Consider the following 23,446-nt stretch of genomic DNA (forward strand, 5'->3'; position numbering starts at 1 on the left):
TGGAGAGCGGCAATGAGCTCAGAGTAACCTGTCTCAGCGCCAGCATCCATCCCGGTCAGGAGGATTTGCTGCCCCCTCCTGGTTGAATGCGCATCATGTTGTCAAGCGGCCACCAGATAACTCGCTGGTCCACTCAAAGGCATCACATCCAGAACACTCTGCTGGTGGCCAGAGGTGAGACTGTCAGCGATAGTGGTGGCTACTTGGTCCTTGGTGAGAGGGAGTCGCTGGTGTTGGTTCCATGCATGTCCTTTTTTTCTTTGATTCCTTTTTTTAAAAAAATATTTTGAGATGGAATTTCAGTCTGTCGCCCAGGCTGGAGTGCAGTGGCGCGATCTTGGCTCACTACAACCTCTGTCCCCTGATTCTCCTGCCTCAGCCTCCTGAGTAGCTGGGATTACAGGCACCTTCCACCACACCTGGCTGATTTTTGTATTTTCAGTAGGGACAGGATTTCGCCATATTGGCCAGGCTAGTCTTGAACTCCTGACCTCAGGTAATCTGCCCACCTTGACCTCCCAAAGTGCTGGGATTACAGGCATGAGTCACCGCGCCTGGCAGCGTGTCCTTTTTTTCTTGCTCCGTGGCCTTGACACTCATGGGCCCTGCAGAATGCACTGGGACTGCTGAAACAGTCGGCTGAAGCTCGCCGCATTAACCAAGTCATCAGCGGATCCTTAGGTCCCCTAACCCCAGCTGTGGGTGCTCCTGCTTGCTTCTCAGGAGAGGCTCCTGGTCGAGAGCAGGCGTTTCTCCTGTCCTCCTCCAGCCTCAGTCTCGGGCAGTTTCTGTGTGCTTGGGCCTTGAGGGTGGGCCTGTCTCCAGGTTTCTGTCCCCGCTCCTCATGGCAGCTGCATTCTACTGGGTAGATTTGTTTGGTGGGGAGGGGTTTTCTGTCCCTATTCCAAATATTCCAAATGTGCATATCTCTAATGGTATTTGTCTAGGATCACCGTCCAGGATTGTTCTCTGCACTCCTCCTATGGTAGAGGGATTTTATGATCCACTTTCTTCCAGCCACAATGAGTCATTACCTGGGATCTGAGGTGGGCAGAATTATCTGAGCCTTTTCCAATGGCTTATGTCTTTTCCTCCATGTGAGAGAAGCACCTGTGTGGGAAATGAGATTTCAGGCCATGCACAGTGGAAGCTCTTTCTGTCTGATCACCAATGTGAGGTCTCCATCTTGCTCCCAGTCAGTCTTGTGAATGCTCAGTTGAGACCCATGGGAAAGAACTTGCGGGTGAGTGCACAGTGCCCCCCGTCTTAGGTCCCCAGGTGTGTCTCGATCTCTGGGGAAGCAGAAAACATTGGCTCCCCACATTCACTGTTAGCTGAAGTCCCCCCTCAGTGTGTACAGCAGCCTCCCACCCTTATGAGTTCTGTGTCCGTGGAACCAGTCATGATGCTCCCCCCTCCTTGGCATTCAGGTTACTCAGCTGCTCCTAGAGCTCAGGTGTCTGATGGTCTCAGGAGAAGCTTCCACGATGGAGCTGAACTGAGTTTTCCTCTCTGTTAGGGCTGTGGCGAAACTCTCCAGCTTCCCAAACCCTGGGCAGAGACCTGGATATAGATTAAGTATTTGTTTGTTTATTTACTTATGGGATACAATTCACACCATTTTAAAGTGTAGAAATCAGTGTTTTTTGGCGCAATCACCACCTCTGTCTAATTCCAGATCATTTCTATGACCCGAGAAAGAAAGCCCCCGGGTCGTCATCCAAATTGTCCTCATCCCTCAGCTTAAGAATCAGGAACACACCTTCTGTTTCTATGGATTTGCATACTCTGGATATTTCATATAAATGGAATCATATAAAGTGTGTCTTGTTTTGTGTCATTTTTCACAATAGGTAAATAGGGAAAACAACCCCAGTGTTTAGCAATTGGTGGATGCATAATCAAAATGTGAACTATCAAGGCGGGGCTCCCGCCTGTAATCCCAGCACTTTGGGAGGCTGAGGCAGGTGAATTGCAAGACAAAACACGTCCCTTCCGCCTATGAGCCTGTAAAACTAAAAGCAAGTTAGTTACTTTCTAGATACAATAGGGGTACGGGTATTGGGTAAATACAGCTGTTCCAAATGGAAGAATTTGGCCAAAACAAAGGCCAAACAAAAACAGGGTATGTGGTAGCCCCAAATCTAGCAGGACAGTCCAATCTTAAAGCTCCAAAATGATCTCCTTTGACTCCATGTCTCACATCTGGGTCATGCTGCTGCAGGAGGTGGGTTCCCATGGTCTTGGGCATCCAGGATCCCTAAAATCCCCATGTCTCCATCTGACTGTCCCTTAGACATGGCTCTATGATTTAGTGTTTTGCAGGGCATGCTCCTCCCGTAACAAGTGCAGTGGGTCACTCAGGACTGAGCACTCACAGGCAGAGCCATCGACAGAGAGCTGCAGCATCTTCAGGTCCCATCACCAGCCCCAAGACCCAGAGGGAAGCTGGCCTGAATGCCCCACTGTGTCTCTGCACCCCAGTGAGCCAGTGTCCAGGGGCCTCCCCTTCCTGGTTAGAAGGCACAGGTCAAAGGAGCTTCCAGAGTTGCAGAACAAGGTCACGTTCTCTCCAAGCTTACTCACTAGGGGGCACAGCTGGGCTGAGAGGGAAGGTTTCTTGTCGACATCTGGAGAGAAAAGAGTTTTTGACTGCAGAGCACAAGACATGCTTACACTGTGCACAGGGCGGGAACAAAGTATTTTTTTTCTTTGTACTGAGGAGTACTCTGCATGTCTCTGGCATCTATCTTCATCTCTGTTTTATCTGTAGGATCCTGACTGATTGTGTGTGTGTGTGTGTGTGTGTGTGTGTTGTAAGTGTGTCTGCCTGGCTGGCTGCCAGTCATAGGCTTTGTTTTCCTTGACTGGCTTGCTTTCTGCCCGTGTCTCTGTGCCTTACTGAGGAAGAAGTGTGTGAAGAAGTATGTGAAGTTTGTTCATCGTGTGTGAAGAAGATGCTTATGTGTCCCTAGCAGCTGTATAAGATTTGGGCTTCTTCTGGAACATGAAACTATTGACTTTGAGTTTCCTCAGAAAACAGTGCTGGCCTTGCACTTCCTATCCTGAAACTCGAAGTCTTATTTCATACCCTCATGCATGCAAAAGTGCTAGAATCTCCATAGGATCTGCAAGACCTCTATAGAATCTCCAGGGGACCTCCACAGGACCTCCACAGAATCTCAATAGGACCTCCATGGGACCGCCATAGGATTTTAATAGGACCTCCATAGGTTCTCCATAGGACCCCCACAGGACCTCCATAGAATCTCCATGGGACCTCTACAGGACCTTCATAGAATCTCCATAAGACCTCCATGGAACCTCCATAGGTTCTCCATAGGATCTCCACAGGACCTCCCCAGAATCTCAGTAGGACCTCCATGTGACCTCCATAGGATTTCCATAGGACTTTCATAGGACCTCCATAGTTTCTCCATAGGACCTCCACTGGACCTCCATAGAATCTCAATAGGACCTCCACGGGACCGCCATAGGATCTCCATAAGACATCCACAGGACCTCCATAGGTTCTTCACAGGGCCTCCACAGGACTTCCATGGGATCTTCATAGGATATCCATAGGTTCTTCATAAGATCTCCATAGAGTTGATGTCACATGATCTGCCACTGCAGGGACCAACCAGCATCCCCTACACCCTGAAATGCTGGAAAGGACCACTTGGTGATAGTGGTTATGGATTTCCTACAGGAGGATGTGTGAAACCACGTTCCTGGGCAACTCTGCAGAGTTCCAATCTCAATTCAAATCCTCCAGGGGCCAGGCTGGAGTGGGTGTCTGGTGTGTCACTGTGCCTCATTGCACAGAATGGGGGCTTCTGCAGTGTTAATGGGAAACCTTCCCAGAGATAGAGGCAGGGATTGGAGTTATGCTGCCACAATCCATGAAATATTAACTGAGGAAACTGGCTAAGCTTGGACTGTAGTGTTGGACAGGAGACAATGATAAGAAGCGCTCTTGGATAGAATGGGGTGGATTTGTTCATCGTGTGTGAAGAGGAAGATGCTGAGGAAATGAAAGCTCTTCCATTCTGTGACTTGGTTGACAAGAGGAACCAACAGGGCCATCACAGGAGCAATGACCCCATGGGGGAAGGAGACAGAAGGAGGTGTGTTTAAGACACTTAACTGAGTCAGAGAGAGAAGCAGAACCTTCCAGTACCTGGAAAGTGTGGTTTGTTTCTCCCAAACTTCCTCTTTCTGACTTCTTTATTTCTCTACGTAGCAGCACCTTCTCTTCATTTCTCCATCAAAACCTCTGAGCTGTTTGAGTTCCTCATATATTCTGATGATCAAACCCTTGTTAGAGGAATAGGTAACAAATGTTTCTCCCTGCTTCTGTAGGTCATGACACTGTTGGTTGTTTCCTGAGCTCTGCAGAAGCTTTTTAGTTTGATATACCCATTTGTCTATTTTTGCTTTTGTTTCCTATGCTTTTAAGGTTTTATTGATAGAATGTTTGCTTAGACCAATGTCTTGAAGCGTTTCCTTGTGTTTTCTTCTATAGTTTCATAGTTTCAGGTCTTACTTCAGGTTTCATTCTGTCTTGAGTAGATTTTGTATATCGTGAGAGACAGAGGTTGAGTTTTGTTTTTCTGCATGTGGATATCCAGTTATGCCAGAAGCATTTATTGAATAGACTGTCCTTTCCCCAGTATATGTTCTTGGCATGTTTTTGATAATTAGGTGGCTGTAATTTCTGGATTTATTTCTAGGTTCTTTGCTCTATTCCATTGTCAGTGTGTTTGTTTTTAAGCCGGTGCCTTGCTGTTTTGGTTGCTGTAGGTTTGTAGTGTATTTTGAAGTGAGGTAGTGTGATGTCTCCAACTTTGTTCTTTTTTTCTCTAAATTATGTTGGCTATTTTGGGTATTTTATGGCTCTATATGAATTGTAGAATTTTTAAATATTTCGGTGAAGAATGACACTGGTATGTTGACAGGAATTACAATGAATCTGTAGATTGCTCTGGGTACTATGGTCCTTTTAATAAATATTTATTATTTGAATGTATGAACAGGAGGTATCTTTCCAGTTTTTTCCTGTCCTCTTTAATTTTTTTTATCAGAGCTTTGTAATTTTGTTTGTAGAGCTTTTTACCTTGTCGGTTAAATTTATTAGTAGGTCTTTCAATGTTTGTGACTGTTATAAATGGGATTTAATTCCTGAATTCTTTTTCAGCCAATTCTGTTCTTCAGGGTCAAGCATCATGTAAGTTCCCATTTAGGAATGGAATCCGGAATGAGCAGCAGCTGCACACAAATGCCTTTCTCTGATTTCCACTTCAGAGGAGTCCAGGAGGTGACAAGGCACATGGAGCATTGTCACATTTGGAACCCAGTCCTATGTGATCCCTAAAACACAACCTGATTGGGTGGAACCTCATCTCTGGAATAACCAAGCCCTGTGTGATCCCCGTAAACCACCACCTGATTGGGTTGAAACTCATCTCTGAAATAATCCCAAGGCCATGTTGGTGTCCTCCGTCCCAGTTCAGGTGGTTTCAACATAATGAGATCAGAAAGTTATATGGCCACTTAAAAATGTCAATTGCATGTTATGTAGTACTGCACAAGGGGTTTCGTCTTCCCGGTCTTACCTGGGTAGTGGCTCATTGTCTGACTGGACTCAGGTGAGGCTCATCAGGCAGGTTGGGGTCATGTTGTGAATGAAACACAAAGTTAACCTGTGAGATCATTGGTCTGACAGATCAAGAGCCACCTTGTTTGCCATTTAGTGGCCAGGGCAGCCTGTGGCTTTCACCACCATACTTCAATCTCAGCTCCCTAAATGGCCTGACAAATAAAGATAGCTAAGAAAACAGAGATATGCCATTCCCTGGTTAAATCTCTAAGACAAAAATTAACAGATGCTCTCAAGGATGTGGAGAGAAGAAACCCTTGTACCTTGGTGGGAACGTAAGTTGGTGCAGCCAATATGGAAACAGTATGGAGGTTCCTCAAGAAACTGAAAGTAGAACAACCACATCATCCAGTAATCGCACAGTTGGGTATATTTCCAAAAGAAAGAAAATCAGTATAGCAAAGAGGCATCTGTATCACCATGTTTATTGCTGCAGTATTCACAATAACCAAGATATGGAATCAACCTATGTCCATCAATGAATGAATGGATAAGGAACATGTGGTCTATATACACCATGAAATAATATTCAGCCAAAAAAAGAAGGAAATTGTACCATGTTCAGCAACACAGATGAATCTGGAGGACATTATGTTCGGTGACATAAGCCAGGCCCAGAAAGAGGAACATTGCATGTTCTCACTCATGCGGGAGCTACAAAATTGGGCCTCGTGATGGCAGAGAGTAGAATGGTGGTCAACAGAGGCTGGCAAGGGAGTGTGGAGGAGGGAGATGGAGAGAGGTTGGTGGATGGGTGCATAAATACAGGTGGAGAGGAGGAGTAAGTTCCAGGGCCTGAAAGCTCAGTAGGATGACCATAGTCAGCAACAAATTATTGTATATTCCGCATGAGCTAGAAGTGAAGATTTGAAATGCTCTCAACACAGAAATTATAAATGTTGGCCAGGCACAGTGGCTCATGCCTGTAATCCCAGCACCTTGGGAGGCCTAGGCGGGCGGATCACCTAAGGTCAGTATTTCCAGAGCAGCCTGGGCAAAATGGTGAAACCCCATCTCCAATAAAAATACAAAAATTAGCCAGGCGTTTTGGTGCACGCCTGTAATCCTAGCTACGCAGGAGGCTGAGTGAGGAGAACTGCTTGAACCTGGGAGACATAGGTTGCATTGAGCCAAGATCGCGCCCCTGCACTCCAGCCTGGGCGACAGTGAAAGACTTGGTCTGAAAAAAACAAATATGTGTATATAAATGTTTGGGGTGATGGATGTCCTGGGAACCTTTATTGGATCACTACACATTGCATGCATGAATCAGATTACCACATGCTCCCAAGAAATATGTATGATTATTCTCTATCAAATTAAAAATGTGCTATTTACCAGTAATTTGAAGTGGATTGTAGGTCACCAAATGAAAGTCAGCATTCCAGTGCCTGTGTCCAGCGGCCCTTGTGGTTTCCATGTTGAACAGAACCTTCCAGTATTTCCTGATGTGTAACCACTATTTTGGATTACATAGAGTTATCTACTTCCTTTATTTATGGGGTCTATTTTGAGTTTGCCTCCCTATAAAATAAATGTTGCCTCCTTTTGAGCTTCATGTGCTGAAATAGCCGTGCACGGCTTTTTATACTCTTGTGTCTTTACTCAACCTCATGATCGAAGGTTGGTTTGTGTTGCTTTTTGTAGATTTCGTCTGTGCCTTTGCATGTGCTCCTAGTATCCCATGGTGGAATTGAACCACACTTGTTTCTTTTGTTTTAGATGTATTTTTGGGCTTTACGGCTGGTGTGTAATACGAGCACCAGTCCTGTCCATGTTGTTGTGAATGAAACCTCACCATTCGAACACATTTTCCTCTAGGTTCTGTACTTTATGTTTATAGCTGTGTGTCTCTTCTTTTTAGTTAGGTACTTCTGATATTCTCCTCAAATTGATTGAAGTAATTTGCAGTCCTACTACGGATGTATTGGATTTCTAAGTCAGCCCTACTACCTATGACTTTGATGTTGTCATTTTCGTCATGCGAAGTGAATACCTCAACGTTGATCCCTCTCTTCGGGAATGATTGGCAGATAGTCCAGAAAGCACAGGCTGTAGATTTTCTTGCAGAACCTCCTGGGATCATCACATCTGTCCCCGAGGTTCCACCACTCCGAAGGGTGCACTGTCCTCTCTGCTGTTCACCTCCCGGCTGCCTCTTGGGGGCTTCTCCGGCTGCGCAGAGCCTCAAATAACAGAATCCCGAGGACCACCAGGATCAAGCCAGCCATGCCCATGCGGATGAGATTCTCCACTGTGTAATCCTGGGGATGTGAGGCTGGGGATCATGGACAAAGAGGCGACAAAGGTCAGGGCAGATCAGCATCACCCAGGACCCCTGGATGCCCACCCAGCGCACGCCCCCCATCTCCTGTTGACAGACCCTGACCCTCTGTGCCAGTCCCATAACTGAGAGCATCTCCTCACTCATCAGTCTTGGGGTCTGACTTGTTTTGTGATGGGCTGAGGGTCTCAGCTCCTCCTGAGAATGAAAACAGAGGGGGAGAGCCCTGAGCCAGCCTCTCCCCTGGGCTCTGTGTTCTTATTTTTCCAGGCCTCATGACGTGGCTTTTACAGAGTTCCTCAATAAATCCTCCCTCTCCTGAGCAGGGTTCCCTCCAGTCTCCTCATGGAACTAGTTCAGTTTTCCTGTGTTCTATGAATTTAAACATTGCTCCTGAGTCATCTGGGGGAGAGTTTTCTTACATCTCAGGGGCTCAGGATTTGCAACGAAAGTGGTCCCCAGTATAGGGTCACTGAGCCCTGTGTGCTATCTGTGCAGCCTGGGACACAGGAGCACGTAAGCCGATTCCCCCCGAGATGAGAGTTTCACAGATCCACCAGTGGAGGACCCAGGCTGGGTGGATGAAGGGTTGGTCCTCAGAGGCTCCTGAATGTCAGGAGCACAAAGCGGTGAAAGTCTGAGGCTGCCTCCTTTTCACTCCAGCTCAGCCACTACCCCTGAGGTTTCACCTTCCACTTAATCTCTAGGTAGCTAATTATTCATATAGGCAGCAAAAGGTAGAATGTGATACACACACCAAAAAACACAAACACAAATAGAAATCTATTTTATATATATGGTGGGCCATAAAAGCTCTCTCTGCTTTCTGAACAAGCATCTCAACAAACATCTGAAACCACAATAGTGGAAATTTACCAGTCACAGGGATAGTTTTAGATGTATGGGTAGAGATCTATATTTATGTGTGAGTATATATTATCTGTATACATATACAGATAACTAGGTTTTAATGTCACATAAGATGTCGGTGTGACACACATGTGTATGTGCAGAGATGGTGAAAGAGAGAGAGGGAGTTCAGCTGCATGGTGTAGGTTGATTACTTGATGTAGATGAGAAGCAGGCAGGTCTGGGCTGAGCTGTGTCATCAGTGAAGGTCACACTTGGAGGTGACACTGAAGCTGATTCCTCAGTAGGAAAAAGAGCCAGGAAGGAGGCGCGTGGAGACCCAGACAGGGAGCATCAGAGGCTCCAGAAAGAGCAGGTCCCAGAAAGGTCTCAGCCTGTTCTTCAGAGAGGAATGACCGCTTGTCTGTGGGGTGGAGGGGAAGGCAGAGGAGGAGGGGAGCGGAGCTTCGGGGCTTTGGTGGATTGAGACTAGGCCAGGATGAACTGCCCAGGAAAGGGCGGCCCCAGCATGTCTCTGTCTCTCCCTCCCTCTGAGATCTGGAGAGTGCTGTCGGGTTTCAGGGAGTAGTGCCAGTCACTTGACTTTTTCTTAAAAGATAAGTCCTACCCCCTCCATAGCAAACGTCCAGAACAAAGGAAGTCCACATTTCTACCTGAGGTTTACCAAACCTAGGGAGTGCGTAAGATCAGGGCTGTTACAAAACTGGGTGAGAATAAAAAATAGGCGATGCTGCATATCTACTTTCACCAGCTTGCACAAAAAGGCCAGTATGAGATAAAAAACCCAAATAAAAAATGTGGTCAGCGGCACAGAAGAGGAGCCGTGCACAGTCCCTGAGCTGCTGCGGGAGCAGCTGCGGGTCCCTGTGAGGCTCAGGTGTGCGCTGAGTGCTGGGGAGGCTGCCAGGGGAGACAAGGAGAGGGTCAGGTGGCACCTGAATTCTTCTCCCTCCAGGAGGGCGTCTGCTGGGGGTTGGGACCCAGAGCTCTGATTATGAGGTGGAGACATGAGGAGGGGAGCGGGTGGGGCCTCCGTCTTCCACCTTCAGTCTAATCTCATCTCCTCCAAGGTTCACCCCTGTGTCCTCCCAGCCCTCCCTGCTCTTTACCCTACTGGGACTTCAGGGGTGGGAGCCAGGGGTGGGAGGTCCCCATCTATTTCCACCCTCCCATGGGCTGGATTCTCCCCCTTCACTCCCCTGTTTTCTAGTGTCCCAGAGCTCTCCGGGGTGCAGAGCGTCAGCTGAGCCTTTGAGCTCAGAGAAGACAGGGTCAGGGCCCTCACCTGAGACCACGAGCTCCAGGAGGTCACTCGCCTGACCCTGAGGGGTTGAGGGGCTGGTCCTCAGGACCTCTGGGGTCAGGACAGGGAGGTGAGGGCTGAGGCTACCTTGTTCCCCACATGAACCCAGCTGCTTTTCCCCTAGGCTGGGCCCCAACACCTCCCTCTGCCTTGAACCCCCCACGCCTCACCAGCCCAGCCTCAGAGCCCCTGGGACACAAGCCTGTCCTTGAGGGGAGGGGAATGGGATCCGGAGACTCAGACTGCCCTGGGGGAGGCCGCGCTCCCCAAGAGGCCTCAGTGACTCACCAGGGGTGGAGCGTGGCCCTGTGGGTAGGGGGCTGGAGCCTCCAGAGGGACCTGGAAGGAGCACAGGAGGCCGGTGAGGGACTCGGGCCGTCCATGGAGTGCACCCTTCCACTCCCACTCTCCTCATCCGCCCAGTGGATCCCCGGGAACCATTCCTCTGCCCACCTGGTACCTTCTGCATGCCAGGCAAGGAGAACGGGTGGCCATGCCTAGGAGAAGCTCTGTTGGCCTCCTCCCCTCTGAGGGCTGCGTCCCCTCTGGCTAAGCCTCCCTCACTCCATCCCAGCTGAGATCTCCGGGGGCCTGGGCCTGAGCTGAGCCTTTGAGCTCAGAGGGGACAGGATCAGGGCCCTCACCTGAGACCACGAGCTCCAGGGGGTCACTGGGGTGAGACAGCAGGTGGGGGCTGTAGCTGAGTGAGCCGTAGCACCTGTAGGTCCCCGCATGGGCTGAGGTCACAGGACCCATGGGGAATTCAGCCTGGTACTGCTGAGCTTGGTGCTCTGATCTCAGACGCAGCGGGGGATGGGCTGCCCCCCCCCCGGTCAGAAGGAAAGTGTGGAACTGCCCCCGTGACTGACACAGCAGGGTCACGTTCTCTCCTGAGGCCACCGTGGGGCCCGGCTGCACCGAGAGGGAGACCGTGTCATAGAACTGTCCTGGAGAGAAGAAGGATGGGTGAGGGGCTCCCACCTTGATCTGAGCTGAGACCTCCCCAGGCCTCTCTCTGGGGCCCTCAGTCTCTCTGTCTCTGTTTTCTCTGAGTCTCCCCCTCCCCACCCATCCCCTGTCTCTGTCTCTCCCTCCATTGGTGCCCCCACCCCTCATCCCGGCCATCAACACCTGGGTTCCCCTGGCAGGGCCTGTGCAGAGCCTGGGTCCCTGACTGAACCCGCTGGGCTCCTCACTTGAGATCAGGATGTCCAGGGGGTCACTGGGGGCCGACCACTCGGAGGAGAGGTTGTGTGCACCGTAGCATCTGTACTGGCCCCCGTGGGAGCCCCTCACAGGGCTCAGGGTGAAGTTGGCCTGGGAGAGCCCAGCCTGGTGCTGCCGGCCAGGGCGCTGGAGGAAGTCACGTTCTCCCTCCTTGTACAGAGCAAATCTGTCGTAGCCGACATCAGAGCCACACTGGAGGGTCAGGTTCTCTCCAGGGACCACAATGGGGCCCTGCAGGGTCAGGAGGGAGGGCTTCCTAGACACGCCTGGAGGGAAAGAGGAGTTGGAACTTGGAGGGCTGGTTCCTCCCCGCTTCTTCCTTCTCCTGTCCTGGCCCTGCAGGTCTCACTGTCTCTCACACTCTGAGTCTCTGACCCCAGGGCCTCCTTCTCACCTTGGAGTCATTTCCGAGGAGTGGGGTCTACCTAGCCCTGGCCCCTGTGCCTGATCCTTCCTCCTCTCCCTGAGAGCCGGGACCTCACAGCAAACACACCGGTGCCTTCCGGAGTCCTCCCCTTCCAGGTGAGGGTGGCCGAGGCCGCCTCCTCCCATGTCAGAGCCTCCCCATGGGGTCTCCCTCACGCCTGCAGCCCGTCCGTCCACACATCACTCTGGGTCCTTTCCAGAGTCAGTCACCAGCCAGACTCCCCACAGCCTGTCAGCTGCCCCGAAAGTGGATTAGAGAAGGCCGTAGTCCCTCACCTGAGGCCAGAATCTCCAGGGGGTCACTGGGGTGGGACCACACCTGGGGGGTGTTGCTGTAGTATCCATAGCATCTGAACGTCCACCTGTGGCTGGGGGTCATGGGCCCACAGGGAACAGGGCCTGGTACCACCCACTGTGGAGCTGCTGTGAGTCCAGGGTCCGGGAGAGCCTGTGTTCTCCTTCCTTCATCAGAACAAAATGCTGATATCCCCGCTGTGAGCCACATTGGAGGGTCACGTTCCCTCCTGAGGCCACCACAGGGCTGGGCAGGGCTGAGAGGGTGGGTTTGCTGTAGACTCCTAGGAGAGAAGGAGGCACCGTGTTTAATGGGCTCCCACCTCCCGCATCATCCCCAGGGCTGGACTGTGAGAGGGAGACGCCCCTGAGAGCCGACCCCATTCCTGAGGGCAGAGCCTGGGGCTGGGACCCCTGAGTGTCCTCTCACCTGTCACCACCAGCTCCAGGGGGTCGCTGAGCTCTGACCAGCCTTCAGGGCTGTGATAGTAACAGCGAAATCTCCCTGCATGGTGCTCTGTCATGTATGGGATGGAGAATCTGGCCTTGTTCCTCGGCTCCAGTGGTTTCTCTGTGTCCCAGGGCTCTGTGCTTCCCTCTTTATCCAGACGGTACTCCTGGGCCTCCAGGGTCCCCCGACACCAGATGGTCACGGGGCTCCCCCAGATGATCACAGAGCCAGGCTCAGCCCAGAGGGTGGGTTTGGGGAGGGGCCCTGGAAGGAAATCAGAAGCTGGATCCCAAGACGTTCCCACACTCAGATCCCAGCTCCCAGCCCCAGGACCCCCCGTCATCGCCATCAGTCACCCAGAACTGCGGTCTCCTACCCCAGCTGCCCATGTGTGGCCCCTGTCCCTAGTGAGGAGGAGGGACCTGGGACAGCTGGGGACAGACTCACCTGCCTGCACGTGGGTCCTGGTGTCCAGACTCAGCCCTGGAAGAGAGTTCCCTGTGAGATTTGCCCCTGAAGCCTGAGCAGACCCTCCTCACCCTGGTGCCTCCCGAGCTTTTGAGGTCTCCTGATGGACCAGGGCTTGTGTGTGGGGTGGGGTCCCTCCAAGACTCGGATCTCCCCTTCCCCATCTTGAAATCTCACCGAGGCAGAGCAGGGCTGTGAGGGCGGGGGTCATGGTGTCTCCTCCCAGTGACCCCGGGCTCTGCAGATGGATGAACCCTCGGTGCTGGCAGGACAGAGACACACACAGGGTGTGGCCGCTCGGAGGCTGGGTCCTTCTTGTTATGGGGTTGTCTCATCCTCAGCCCACAGGAAGGGGAACTGCCCTCCCCAGGAGCCTGGCTCTCATTTCCCCAGGGCTGAGGTGGGGACAGGCACCAGGCTCTCTGCAGACATTTCATATAGAAATGGGGTCTCCCTGTCCCTGGGCCACTGTCTGCCTGATTTATCTTTATCTCACTGAGGGCCGGGACACAGCAGCAAATAGACCCGGTGACTTCCTCAGTCAGCCCCTTTCAGGCGAGGGTGACCGTGGGCTCCTCTTCCCTCTCAGAGCCTCCCCATGGGGTCTGCCTCCCTCCTCCAGCCCGTCCATCGGCTCAGCCTCGCGGGGTCCTTACCATGGCAGTCGTCTCTCCAGCCCTGGAGATGCTTCAGGGAAGATGCAGGTCCATGCTGCAGCAGACCCAGGTCAGCAGAGACGCACCTGACACCGGGCTGTGCAGCCCAGGCTGAGCTGCGTGTGGCAGTGAGAACAGAGGAGAAATGCAGGGTCTACCGTGGTGGCTCACGCCTGGAATCCCAGCACTTCAGGAGGCTGAGGCGGGTGATGGCTTGAGGCCAGGAGCTTCAGACAGTCCTGGACAACATACTGCGATCCTGTCTCTACAGAAAAGAAAAAAGTGAGTTGGGCATGGAGGCTCATGACTGTGGTCCCTGCTACTCGGGAGGCTGAGGTGGGAGGATCACTTGGGCCTGGGAGGCGGAGGCTGCAGGGAGCTATGATCACCCCTCGGCATTCCAGCCTCGGTGACAGAGTGAGACCCCGTCTCAAAAGGGGAAATGCAGGGAATATAGAGAATAAAACATATATATATAAAAAAATATATATACACATATATATACTATATATACAATGTATATATAGCATATATAATTATATATAGTATATATATTATATATATATATACAGTCCTTGGAGTGTATGTTTCCTTCTTACCAAACAGTCCCTCTCTTGTACTTTCCCTTTTTTCCTTGTTGCAGCATCACCCACCCCCCTGGGAATGAGGCTCTGAGTCGGTCCTGCCTCCTCAGTGCCCCTTGTGTCCTTGGCCATCCTTCGGCGCCTCCGTCCATGTTCAGGATTTTCAGAACAGTTTGTTAGGTCTGTAATCTGCTTCCGGGGGAGGGGAGCTGATTTGTGTTTAATTCCTGATTATCATCCAGGGTTTATGTGACCTTGGACATTAATGTCACCTCTGAGCCTGTTGTCATGAACCCCACTCATCACAGTGGCTGTGGGGTCAGTGGTGCCCAGGACACGGGAGGCTCAGCCGTGGTGCATTTCCAGACCAGTTCAGACCGGAGGGTGGGACAGGAGAGGATCCTGGTCTTGGGTTCCACAGTCGAGGAGGATGATTGACGCCTCCACTCAAGAGCCGACATTGGCTCCAAATACCAAGAAATGCTCCTTGTGACACGTCTGAAATATGCAGATCACCACAGCCACAGGCACAGAAAGAGAAAGAAAAGTTCCCAACATTGAGATGCGTCCCCTGCAATGAACAGAGTTCAAAGCTGAGTGGCCACAGGTGTCTGGGACCACCCAGGGTCATTAGGGAGGAGGAGGTTCCCACCTCCGTGTGGGACAGAAGAGGAACCCCGGGTCCTCCCAGGCAGGGAGGGGTCAGGGCTCTGGGTGGGGCTGGAAGCTGTGGCTCCCCCTCCCCTGTGTGTGTGGACAGGCGCTGGGGGGTCTCTGCTCACTCACTGGAGTCCACGCTCAGCTCTCAGCCCCTCCCCTGTGTGTGAGAAACAGATTCAGTCCACGGTGCTCAGATGTGGGCGTCTGCCCCACAGGTGAGTGTGAGGCTGGCGTTGGTCCCATCCCTGCCGGGCACAGTCTTGAGCTGAGGCTAAGTTTGGGAGAGTGGGGCAGGAGCAGCGGCATCGATTCCCTTCATCAGGCTGATGCCTGGACAGCCCTGGGAGAAACCCTTTATGAAAGGCCAGGTGCGTGGGAGGAGAGCCGCCCCACAGGAATGACAACCATATGAGGAAAATATAGGCAGCTGGTGAAATGCATTAGACAGACATTGTGAAGCTGAAAAATAGCAAATTGAATTAATACCATTGAAAAGTAATTTAATAAATATATACACCTACTATGTAGTCATAAAGTGAAAAATCTGACCAGGCGTGGTAGCTCATGCCTGTAATCCCAGCACTTTGGGAGGCCAAGGTGGGTGGATCACCTGAGGTCAGGAGTTTGAGACCAGCCTGGCCAACATGGTGAAACCTCGTCTCTACTAAAAATACAAAAACAATTAGCCGGGTGTGGTGGTGCACGCCTGTAATCCCAGCTACTCGGGAGGCTGAGGCAGGCGAATCACTGGAACCCAGGAGGCGGAGGTTGCAGTGAGCTGAGATGGCGCCACTGCACTCCAGCCTGGGCCACACAGCAAGACTCTGTTTCAAAAAAATAAAAATAAAATAGAAAAAGTAAACAACTTCTAAAGCGATTCAAGCCCTAGAAGGGTTCAAATGAACATGAGACCAAAGGAAGTAAATAAGAAGGAGGAGGGGATTTGTGAGAACACATTTTAAATGGTCCATTTTCAAGGCATGGACCTTCTCAGCACTGGCAGCCAGTCTGCGGATTTAACAAACCGCAGGGCTCATGCTCCCAGCAAATCACAGTAAATGAACAGAATGTAGAGCGGGGGTCAGCCCATAAAAGGGAAAAAAGTTTCGTTACTGGGAAATTACAAGTTAAGCGGGGAAGGGGACGAGGTGTATAACCTTATAAGGGGGATAATGAAACTCAGGGGAAGTCTGGGAAGTTTGTAACGTCATAATACTGGACCAGTGAGGAAGTAGGGGAGGGACTTGCGTGCTAGGAGATAAATTGCCTGCTGTGACTGCCCCAGGTGTGCCTGCCTAGCAGACGCCCAATCTTGCAAGACCCTATTAAAAGGCTCACTTTCAGGCCGGGCGCGGTGGCTCACACCTGTAATCCCAGCACTCTGGGAGGTGAGGCAGGCAGATCACGAGGTCAGGAGATCGAGACCATCCTGGCTAACACGGTGAAACCCCTTCTCTACTAAAAAAATACAAAAAACTAGCCAGGCGAGGTGGCAGGCGCCTGTAGTCCCACCTACCTGGGAGGCTGAGGCAGGAGAATGGTGTAAACCCAGGAGGTGGAGCTTGCAGTGAGCTGAGATCCGGCCACTGCACTCCAGCCTGGGCTACAGAGCAAGACTCCGTCTCAAAAAAAAAAAAAAAAAAAAAAAAAAGGCTCACTTTTGCTGTTGCCCGTGCCTCTGAGTGCATTCTTTGGGTTTTCAGGGGTGAGTGTGTTTCTCACACTGACTGTCCAACTCCACCCCGTCCTGGGCTGTGGGTCCTTCACGGCAGTGTCTGTTCCCCTGAGCCCCAGACCCTTCCCAGCCCCTTCCTGTTACTACTGAAACTGCAGGGCCCCCATCTGCACCCCAGGTGCACCCGCTCTTCCTCTCACTCACTGAGGTTTTCTTCCTGGATGTCAGCAGCTGGGCTGGACCTGGGGGAGGACAGAGGGTGTGGTTGGGGGGGGAGTGTGGGAGTCTGGGGTCTTCGGGCAGAATTACCTCCTCTGAAGGCCTCTGTCTCTGGGCTCTGGCTCCACAGCCCCTGCAGGGTGTTGGAAATCAGCCTCTCTCTGGACTAGGTGAAGAAGGACAGAGTCTCAGCCCTGGGAACCTTAGAACCACGCACCCTGTACATGCGACTTTAGGGGAAAGAAGGAGACTTGAAAACACACTCATATATGTGTGTATATACACACACACACACACACATATATATATATTTGAGACAAGGTCTCGCTCTGCCGCCCAGGCTGCACTGTCAGCTTCTCAACCTCTGAGGTTTTCGGACTTGGATGGGCTTCCTTGCTCCTCAGCTTGCAGACGGTCTATTGTGACACCTCACCTTGTGATCGTGTGAATGAATCAATACTCCTTAATCAACTCCCCTTTATACATACACCTATCCCATTAGTTCTGCCCCTCTAGAGAACCCCGACTAATACATAATGTTTCTGAAATACGCAGCCCTAGAAGGAAATGAGAAATGAAACTTCCTGACACCGGCAGGGAACCTCAGGAAGCAGCGAGCTCAGAGCCGAGTGGCTGCTGGTGACTTGCAATGTCAGGGGGTCACTAAGGGGCACGTTTCTACTTCTGTATGAGACAGAGGAGAACCCCAGGGCCCTCACAGTCAGGGAGGGCTCGGGGTTTTGGGTGAAAGTGGGACGTTGTGGCTCCTCCTCCCCTGTGTTTGTGGATAGCACTGGGATATCTCTGCCCATTGACTGAGGTTCATGGTCAGCCTTGAGCTGCCTCCTCCATGTGTATGTGAAGCAGATTCACTGTAGACTTGTTAGACATGAGGTTCACACTGGACCCTCCCCTGCTGGTTACAGCCCTGAGCAGACTCTCGAGACCCAGGCAGGTGGTGCCTTCCTCCCCTTTTCAAGCCTAACTCCCAGTACAGCCCTGGTAGAAACCCTCTCTGACAGATGAGATGCTGGGAGGTGTGTGTCCAAGAATGAGAAGAAAGAGCAATCATCCTAATGATAACAAGTGCTATGATTGGCTGCCTGCCATGGCTCATGCCTATTTTCCCAGCACTCTGGGAGGCCGAGGTAGACAGATCGCTGGAGCCCAGGAGTTCGAGACCAGCTGGGCAACATGGTGAAACTCCATGCATACTAAAAAGACAAAAAATAACTGGGTGTGGTGGTGCATACCTGTAGTTCCAGGTACTCCCATGATGGGAAGGCCTGCTCAGGCTCCCAGGGGGACAAATCTCTTATAGGGAACTCTCTTTCAGGGCTGAGTCGGGGCCCCAGGACCTGCATGCAGGCAGGTGACTCTGTCCCCAGCTGGGATTACAGACATCCGCCACCACACCCAACTAATTTTTGTATTAGTGGTAGAGACGGGGTTTCACCATGTTGGTCAGGCTGGTCTTGAACTCCTGACCTCAGGAGATCCTCCCGTCTTGGCCTCCCAAACTGTTGGGATTATAAGCATGAACCACCATGCCCAGCCCTTTTGCTCATGTCCTAATGGGATTTTTTCTTTTTCTTTTAACTTTTGTTTCAAGTTCAAGGATACATGTGCAGGTTTGTTATACAGGTAAACTGTGTTGTGACAGTTTGTTGTGTAGATTATTATTATTATTATTTTCTTTTTTTTTTTTTTAGAGACAGTCTCACTCTGTCGCCTACTCTGTCCCCCAGGCTGGAGTGCAGTGGTGCGATCTTGGCTCACTGCAAGCTGCCTCCTGGGTTCACGCCACTCTCCCGCCTCAGCCTCCCGAGTAGCTGGGACTACAGGCGCTCACCACCACGCCTGGCTAATTGTTTTGTGTTTTTAGTAGAGACGGGGTTTCATCGTGTTAGCCAGGATGGTCTCCATCTCCTGACCTTGTGATCCACCCGCCTTGGTCTCCCAAAGTGCTGGGATTACAGATATGAGCCACCATGCCAGGCCTATTATTTTCAATATTTCTCCACTTTATTAAGGTTGACCACCATGATATTTATGTATCTAAACATTTTCTGTAAGTTTTCAGTGATGTTTAGATTCTGAATTATTTTTCCAGAATTAATTTAGGCACATTGGTTTGTATTTTATAGAGAACACTTATCTTTAGAACACAGATAGGAAAAATATAATTTGCAAATATTACAAAAATGATTCCAAATCTCAGCTGACCTCTTTCCCAATTGCATCCCGTCGTTTTGTGTTTAGTGACAGTAGAGACCAAAACCAACCACCTACACACCTCTGTGTGAGATTCTGGTGGCTTAGAAATCCCTGAAAGAGCAGTAAACTGTGATTATTGAAAAGCTCAGAACACTGGCAAGGCTTAAGTGCAAAGTGTCTAACAGAAGGCCACAAGAATTGCTTTCCTAAAGGGAGCTAGGAGCTATAAATGTCATTCGGAATGCACCGAAATAGTGTTGCCTAGTGTGAGTGCTGCACAGAAACTTCCGGTCATTTCTTCTGGATCTATTATTCTGGATAAGTTTCCACTATCATAGCAGGGCCCTGCCCTCCAGCTGCACAGGCAGCCACTAAGCCATACTGACCTCCTTCCTTCCGTAATCTTTTGGCAGCTGCCGTGACCAACCTGCAGCCAGTGGCTCCAAACGGGTGTCCCAGGGGCAGAGATCCACCCTAGTTATTAAACTTCTCCAAAGGAGGCAATCCCAACCTTGGTTTTTCTACCGGTGTAGTTTTGTGAAAACCAATTAGAATCCATGGCTCTAACGTTTGCCAAAATCTGACCCGAGACAGCTTCATGAAATTCAAAAGCATCAGTATCATTCATGGTTATTCCTGCCTGTTCTAGAACTTCTGGAGTGGCATACATTGGTCCGAGTCATAGTTGGTCTTTTGGATCGTGAGACACATACATAAAATCCCTCAAATATGCCTTCGACTTATAACCCATGGCCAGAGCTTTTTCCTCTGCCATAATCAACATTGCAGATGCGCCAGCAGTCAAGAAAGAAGAATTTCAGCTGTCACTGTGCCGTAGGGCTTGATGAATGCAGGTTTTAGTTTGGCCGTCTGCTCCAATGAGGAAGGATGGATGCCATTATCTTTGGTAACTGTATTTTTTCCTGGTACTTCGAATGGTACGTCATCAGAAAGGAATCCTTCATCCTGTGCCTTCTTGGCCAGACTGGGAGAGCACAGTGCGTCTTCACACTGTTCCAGCCAAGAAACAGCAAAGGAGGTGGCCTGTTGGTCTGCAGAGTGACCCATGGTCTCACCAGTGGAGAACTTGGCAACCGCAGGGAGCTCAGGTGCTAGGAAATTCAATCGGAATTTAGAGATTAAAGACAGTCACCGGCCCACAGTTTTGGTTTTATTGAGAGCAAGCACCAGTTTTCTCACTTTCCTTGAATGGTGAATAGGGACATCGGACATCAGCTGGACGCCACCTGCCACAATCACATCACACTGGCCAGAAGCAATCAAGTCAACACCTGTGGTCATGACTTGGTCGGCAGAGATACAAGCCATGGTGACAATGTGAGCAGGAGTCTTGTCAGAGAAGTCAGTTCCAAGGGCAGCCTCTCTAGCCACATTGCTTGTTTTCACTTCCTGAATAACTGTGCCAAAGATGATATAATCAACTTCCTTGGGGACACTGGTCTGATGCAACAAACCCGTAAATGCTGCTGTAGCCAAATCATGTGGCGTCAGATCTTTATAGAAAGCGCCTGACAGCAAAAATGGAGTGCGAACACCATCCACCACCACAATATTCCTTATGTTGGGTTTGGCTAATGTCTTCTTCATTTTGGTCTGGACGGCTTTCAGATAAAGCTAAAAATCCAATGATCCATCCATATAGGAACCAATCCAGAAACCAGGGTCATCTACGTATAAGTGATCAACTGTGCTGGTCAGATTCTCTCTCTGGGGCAGCTCGCAGCTGGAGGAACAGCTCAGAGGTCTTATAACTGGAAGACAAAATAAAAAAATCTGAGGGCCTGTTTCGATGTAGTGGGAAGATTTTTTACTTTTTTTTTTTTTTTTTGAGACAGAATTTCTCTCTGTTGCCCGGGCTGGAGTGCAGTGGTGCAATCTCGGCTCACTGCAAGCTTCACCTCCTGGGTTCACACCATTCTTCTGCCTCAGCCTCCTGAGTAGCTGGGACTATAGGTGCCCGCCACCATGCCTGGCTAATTTTTTTTTTTTTTTTTTGTATTTTTATTAGAGACGAGGTTTCACCGTGTTAACCAGGATGGTCTCAATCTCCTGAGCTCATGATCTGCCCATCTTGGCCTCCCAAAGTGCTGGGATTACAGGCGTGAGCCACCATGCCCGGCCATGTAGTGGGAAGAGTTTTAAAAATGTAAGTCAAGATGGTAGTCATTCTGGAAACTTAACTGATGTTCGCACAGACTCCTACTCTGAGCAAGGTTCAGACCCAAGTGCCAAGGCTCTGACTGTTGTGCAGATTATTTTGTCACCCAGATATTAAGCCTAGTACCCATTAGTTATTTTTCTTGATCCTTTCCCTTCTTCCAACCCCCACCTTTCAATATGTCCCGCTGTCTGTTGTTCCTCTCTGTGTCCACATGTTCTCATCATTTAGCTCTCACTAATAGGTGAGAACATGAGGTATTTAGTTTTCTGTTCCTGAGTTAGTTTTCTGAGGATAATGACCTGCAGCTCCATCCACATTCCTGCAAAGGACATGATCTCATTCTTTTATTATGGCTGCATAGTATTCCATGGTGTGTGTATATGTATGTCTGTGTGTATGTATGTGTGTGTGTATATATATATATACCTCATTTTCTTGATCCTGACTGTGTATTTTCAAATAACCTGTCTTCACTAATTATTCTTCTGCTTGATCAATTCTGCTATTAAAGGCCTCTGACGCATTCTTCAGTATGCCAATTGCATTTTTTTCAGTTCTGGAATTTTTCTGCTTGATTTTTAAAAATTATTTTAATCTCTATGTTAAATTTATAAGATAGAATTCTGAATTCCTTTTCTGTTTTATCTCGAGTGTCTTTGACATTCCTCAACAAAACTGTTTTGAATTATTTGTCTGAAAGTTCAGATATTTCTGCTTCTCTAGGATTGGTCCGTGGTGCCTTATTTACCTCATTTAGTGAGGTCGTGTTTTTCTTGATGGTGTTGATGTTAGTAAATGTTCTTCATTGTCTGGGCTTTGAAGAGTTATATGTTTATTGTAGTTTTCATTATCTGTGCTTATTTGTAGTAATCCTTCTTGAAAAGGCTTTTAAGATATTTGAAAGAACTTGATTGTTCAGCCTAAAAGCTCCTCCAGTTGATAAACAACTTTAGCAATGTTGCGGGATACAAAATCTATGTACAAATTCACTAGCATTTCAATACACCAACAACAGCCAAACTGAGGGCCAAATAAGAAAGGCAATCCCATTCACAAGTGTCACACACACACAAAATAAAATACTAGGAATACAGCTAACTGGGGAGATGAAAGATCTCTACAATGGAAATTATAAAACACTCCTTAAAGAAATCAGAGGAGACACAAACAAACGGAAAAGCATCCCATACTCATGGATCAGAAGAATCAATATCATTAAGATGGCTATCTTGCCCAAAGTAATGTACAGATTCAATGCTATTCCCCTCAAACTACCAACAACATTCTTCACAGAAGTAGAGAAAACTATTATAAAATTCATATGGAACCAAAAATGAGCCCGAATAGCCAAGGCAATCCTAAGCAAAAAGAAAAAAGCTGGGGGCATCACATTACCCGACTTCAAACTATACTACCAGGCTACAGTAACCAAAACAGCATGGCACCGGTACACAAGCAGGCATATAGACCAACGGAACAGAATGGGGTGCCCAGAAATAAGGCCACGCATCTACGACCATCTGATCTGTGACAAAACTGACAAAACAAGCAATGGGGAAAGATTCCCTATTCAATAAATGATGCTGGGATAACTGGTTAGCCATATGCAGAAGATTGCAACTGGACCCCTTCCTTATACCATACACAAAAATTAATTCAAGACAGATTAAAGACTTAAATGTAAAGCCCAAAACCATAAATCCCTAGAAGACAATCCAGGCAATACTATCCTGGACATAGGAATGGACAAATATTCCATGACAAAGACACCAAAAACAATCACAACAAACGCACAAATTCACCAGTGGGATCTAATTAAACTTAAGAGCTCCTGCACAGCAAAAGAAACTATCAACAGAGTGAACAGACAACCTACAGAATGGGAAAACGTATTTATAAACTACGCATCTGACAAAGGTCTAATATCCAGCATCTATAAGGAACTTAAGCAAATTTACAAGAGAAAAACAAACAACCCCCTTAAAATGTGGGCAAAGTACACAAACACACACTTTTCAAAAGAAGACATACATGTGCCAACAAGCATACAGAAAAAACCTCAATATCATTGATCATTAGAGAAATGCAAATCAAAACCACAATGAGATACCATCTTGCACCAGTCAGAATAGCTATTATTAAAAAGTCAAAAAATAACAGATGCTGGTGGGATTGCAGAGAAAAGAGAACACTTATACACCATTGGTGAGATGTAAATTAGTTCAACCATTGTGGAAAGCAGTATGGCGATTCCTCAAAGAGCTATCA

At 49.3% G+C, this 23,446-nt stretch overlaps 1 protein-coding gene, 1 long non-coding RNA gene and 1 pseudogene across 3 annotated transcripts in view; 1 reads left to right on the forward strand and 2 right to left on the reverse strand.

Annotated features, from left to right (window-relative positions):
* Window positions 1-6,071: 6,071 nt before the first annotated feature.
* Window positions 6,072-13,331, reverse strand: LILRA6 (leukocyte immunoglobulin like receptor A6). Its single transcript, XM_028839295.2, is given in 9 exon segments — window positions 6,072-7,940; window positions 10,408-10,458; window positions 10,764-11,066; window positions 11,316-11,612; window positions 12,049-12,150; window positions 12,153-12,350; window positions 12,497-12,781; window positions 12,965-13,000; window positions 13,163-13,331. Coding segments are annotated over 9 exon segments (1,443 nt in total). The 5' UTR covers window positions 13,197-13,331; the 3' UTR covers window positions 6,072-7,803.
* LOC144337321 (uncharacterized) overlaps window positions 10,952-23,446 on the forward strand; it is a 153,312-nt gene continuing 140,817 nt past the window's right edge. Inside the window, exon 1 of the long non-coding RNA XR_013410295.1 lies at window positions 10,952-11,085. This is a non-coding gene — a long non-coding RNA (uncharacterized LOC144337321). The remainder of the gene's footprint in view (window positions 11,086-23,446) is intronic.
* On the reverse strand, window positions 18,786-23,241 carry LOC695140 (trifunctional enzyme subunit beta, mitochondrial pseudogene; annotated as a pseudogene). The gene has a single exon (XR_013410228.1). The product of XR_013410228.1 is annotated as a trifunctional enzyme subunit beta, mitochondrial pseudogene (transcript).

Source organism: Macaca mulatta, chromosome 19, assembly GCF_049350105.2.
Source record: "Macaca mulatta isolate MMU2019108-1 chromosome 19, T2T-MMU8v2.0, whole genome shotgun sequence".
Taxonomy (NCBI): domain Eukaryota; kingdom Metazoa; phylum Chordata; class Mammalia; order Primates; family Cercopithecidae; genus Macaca; species Macaca mulatta.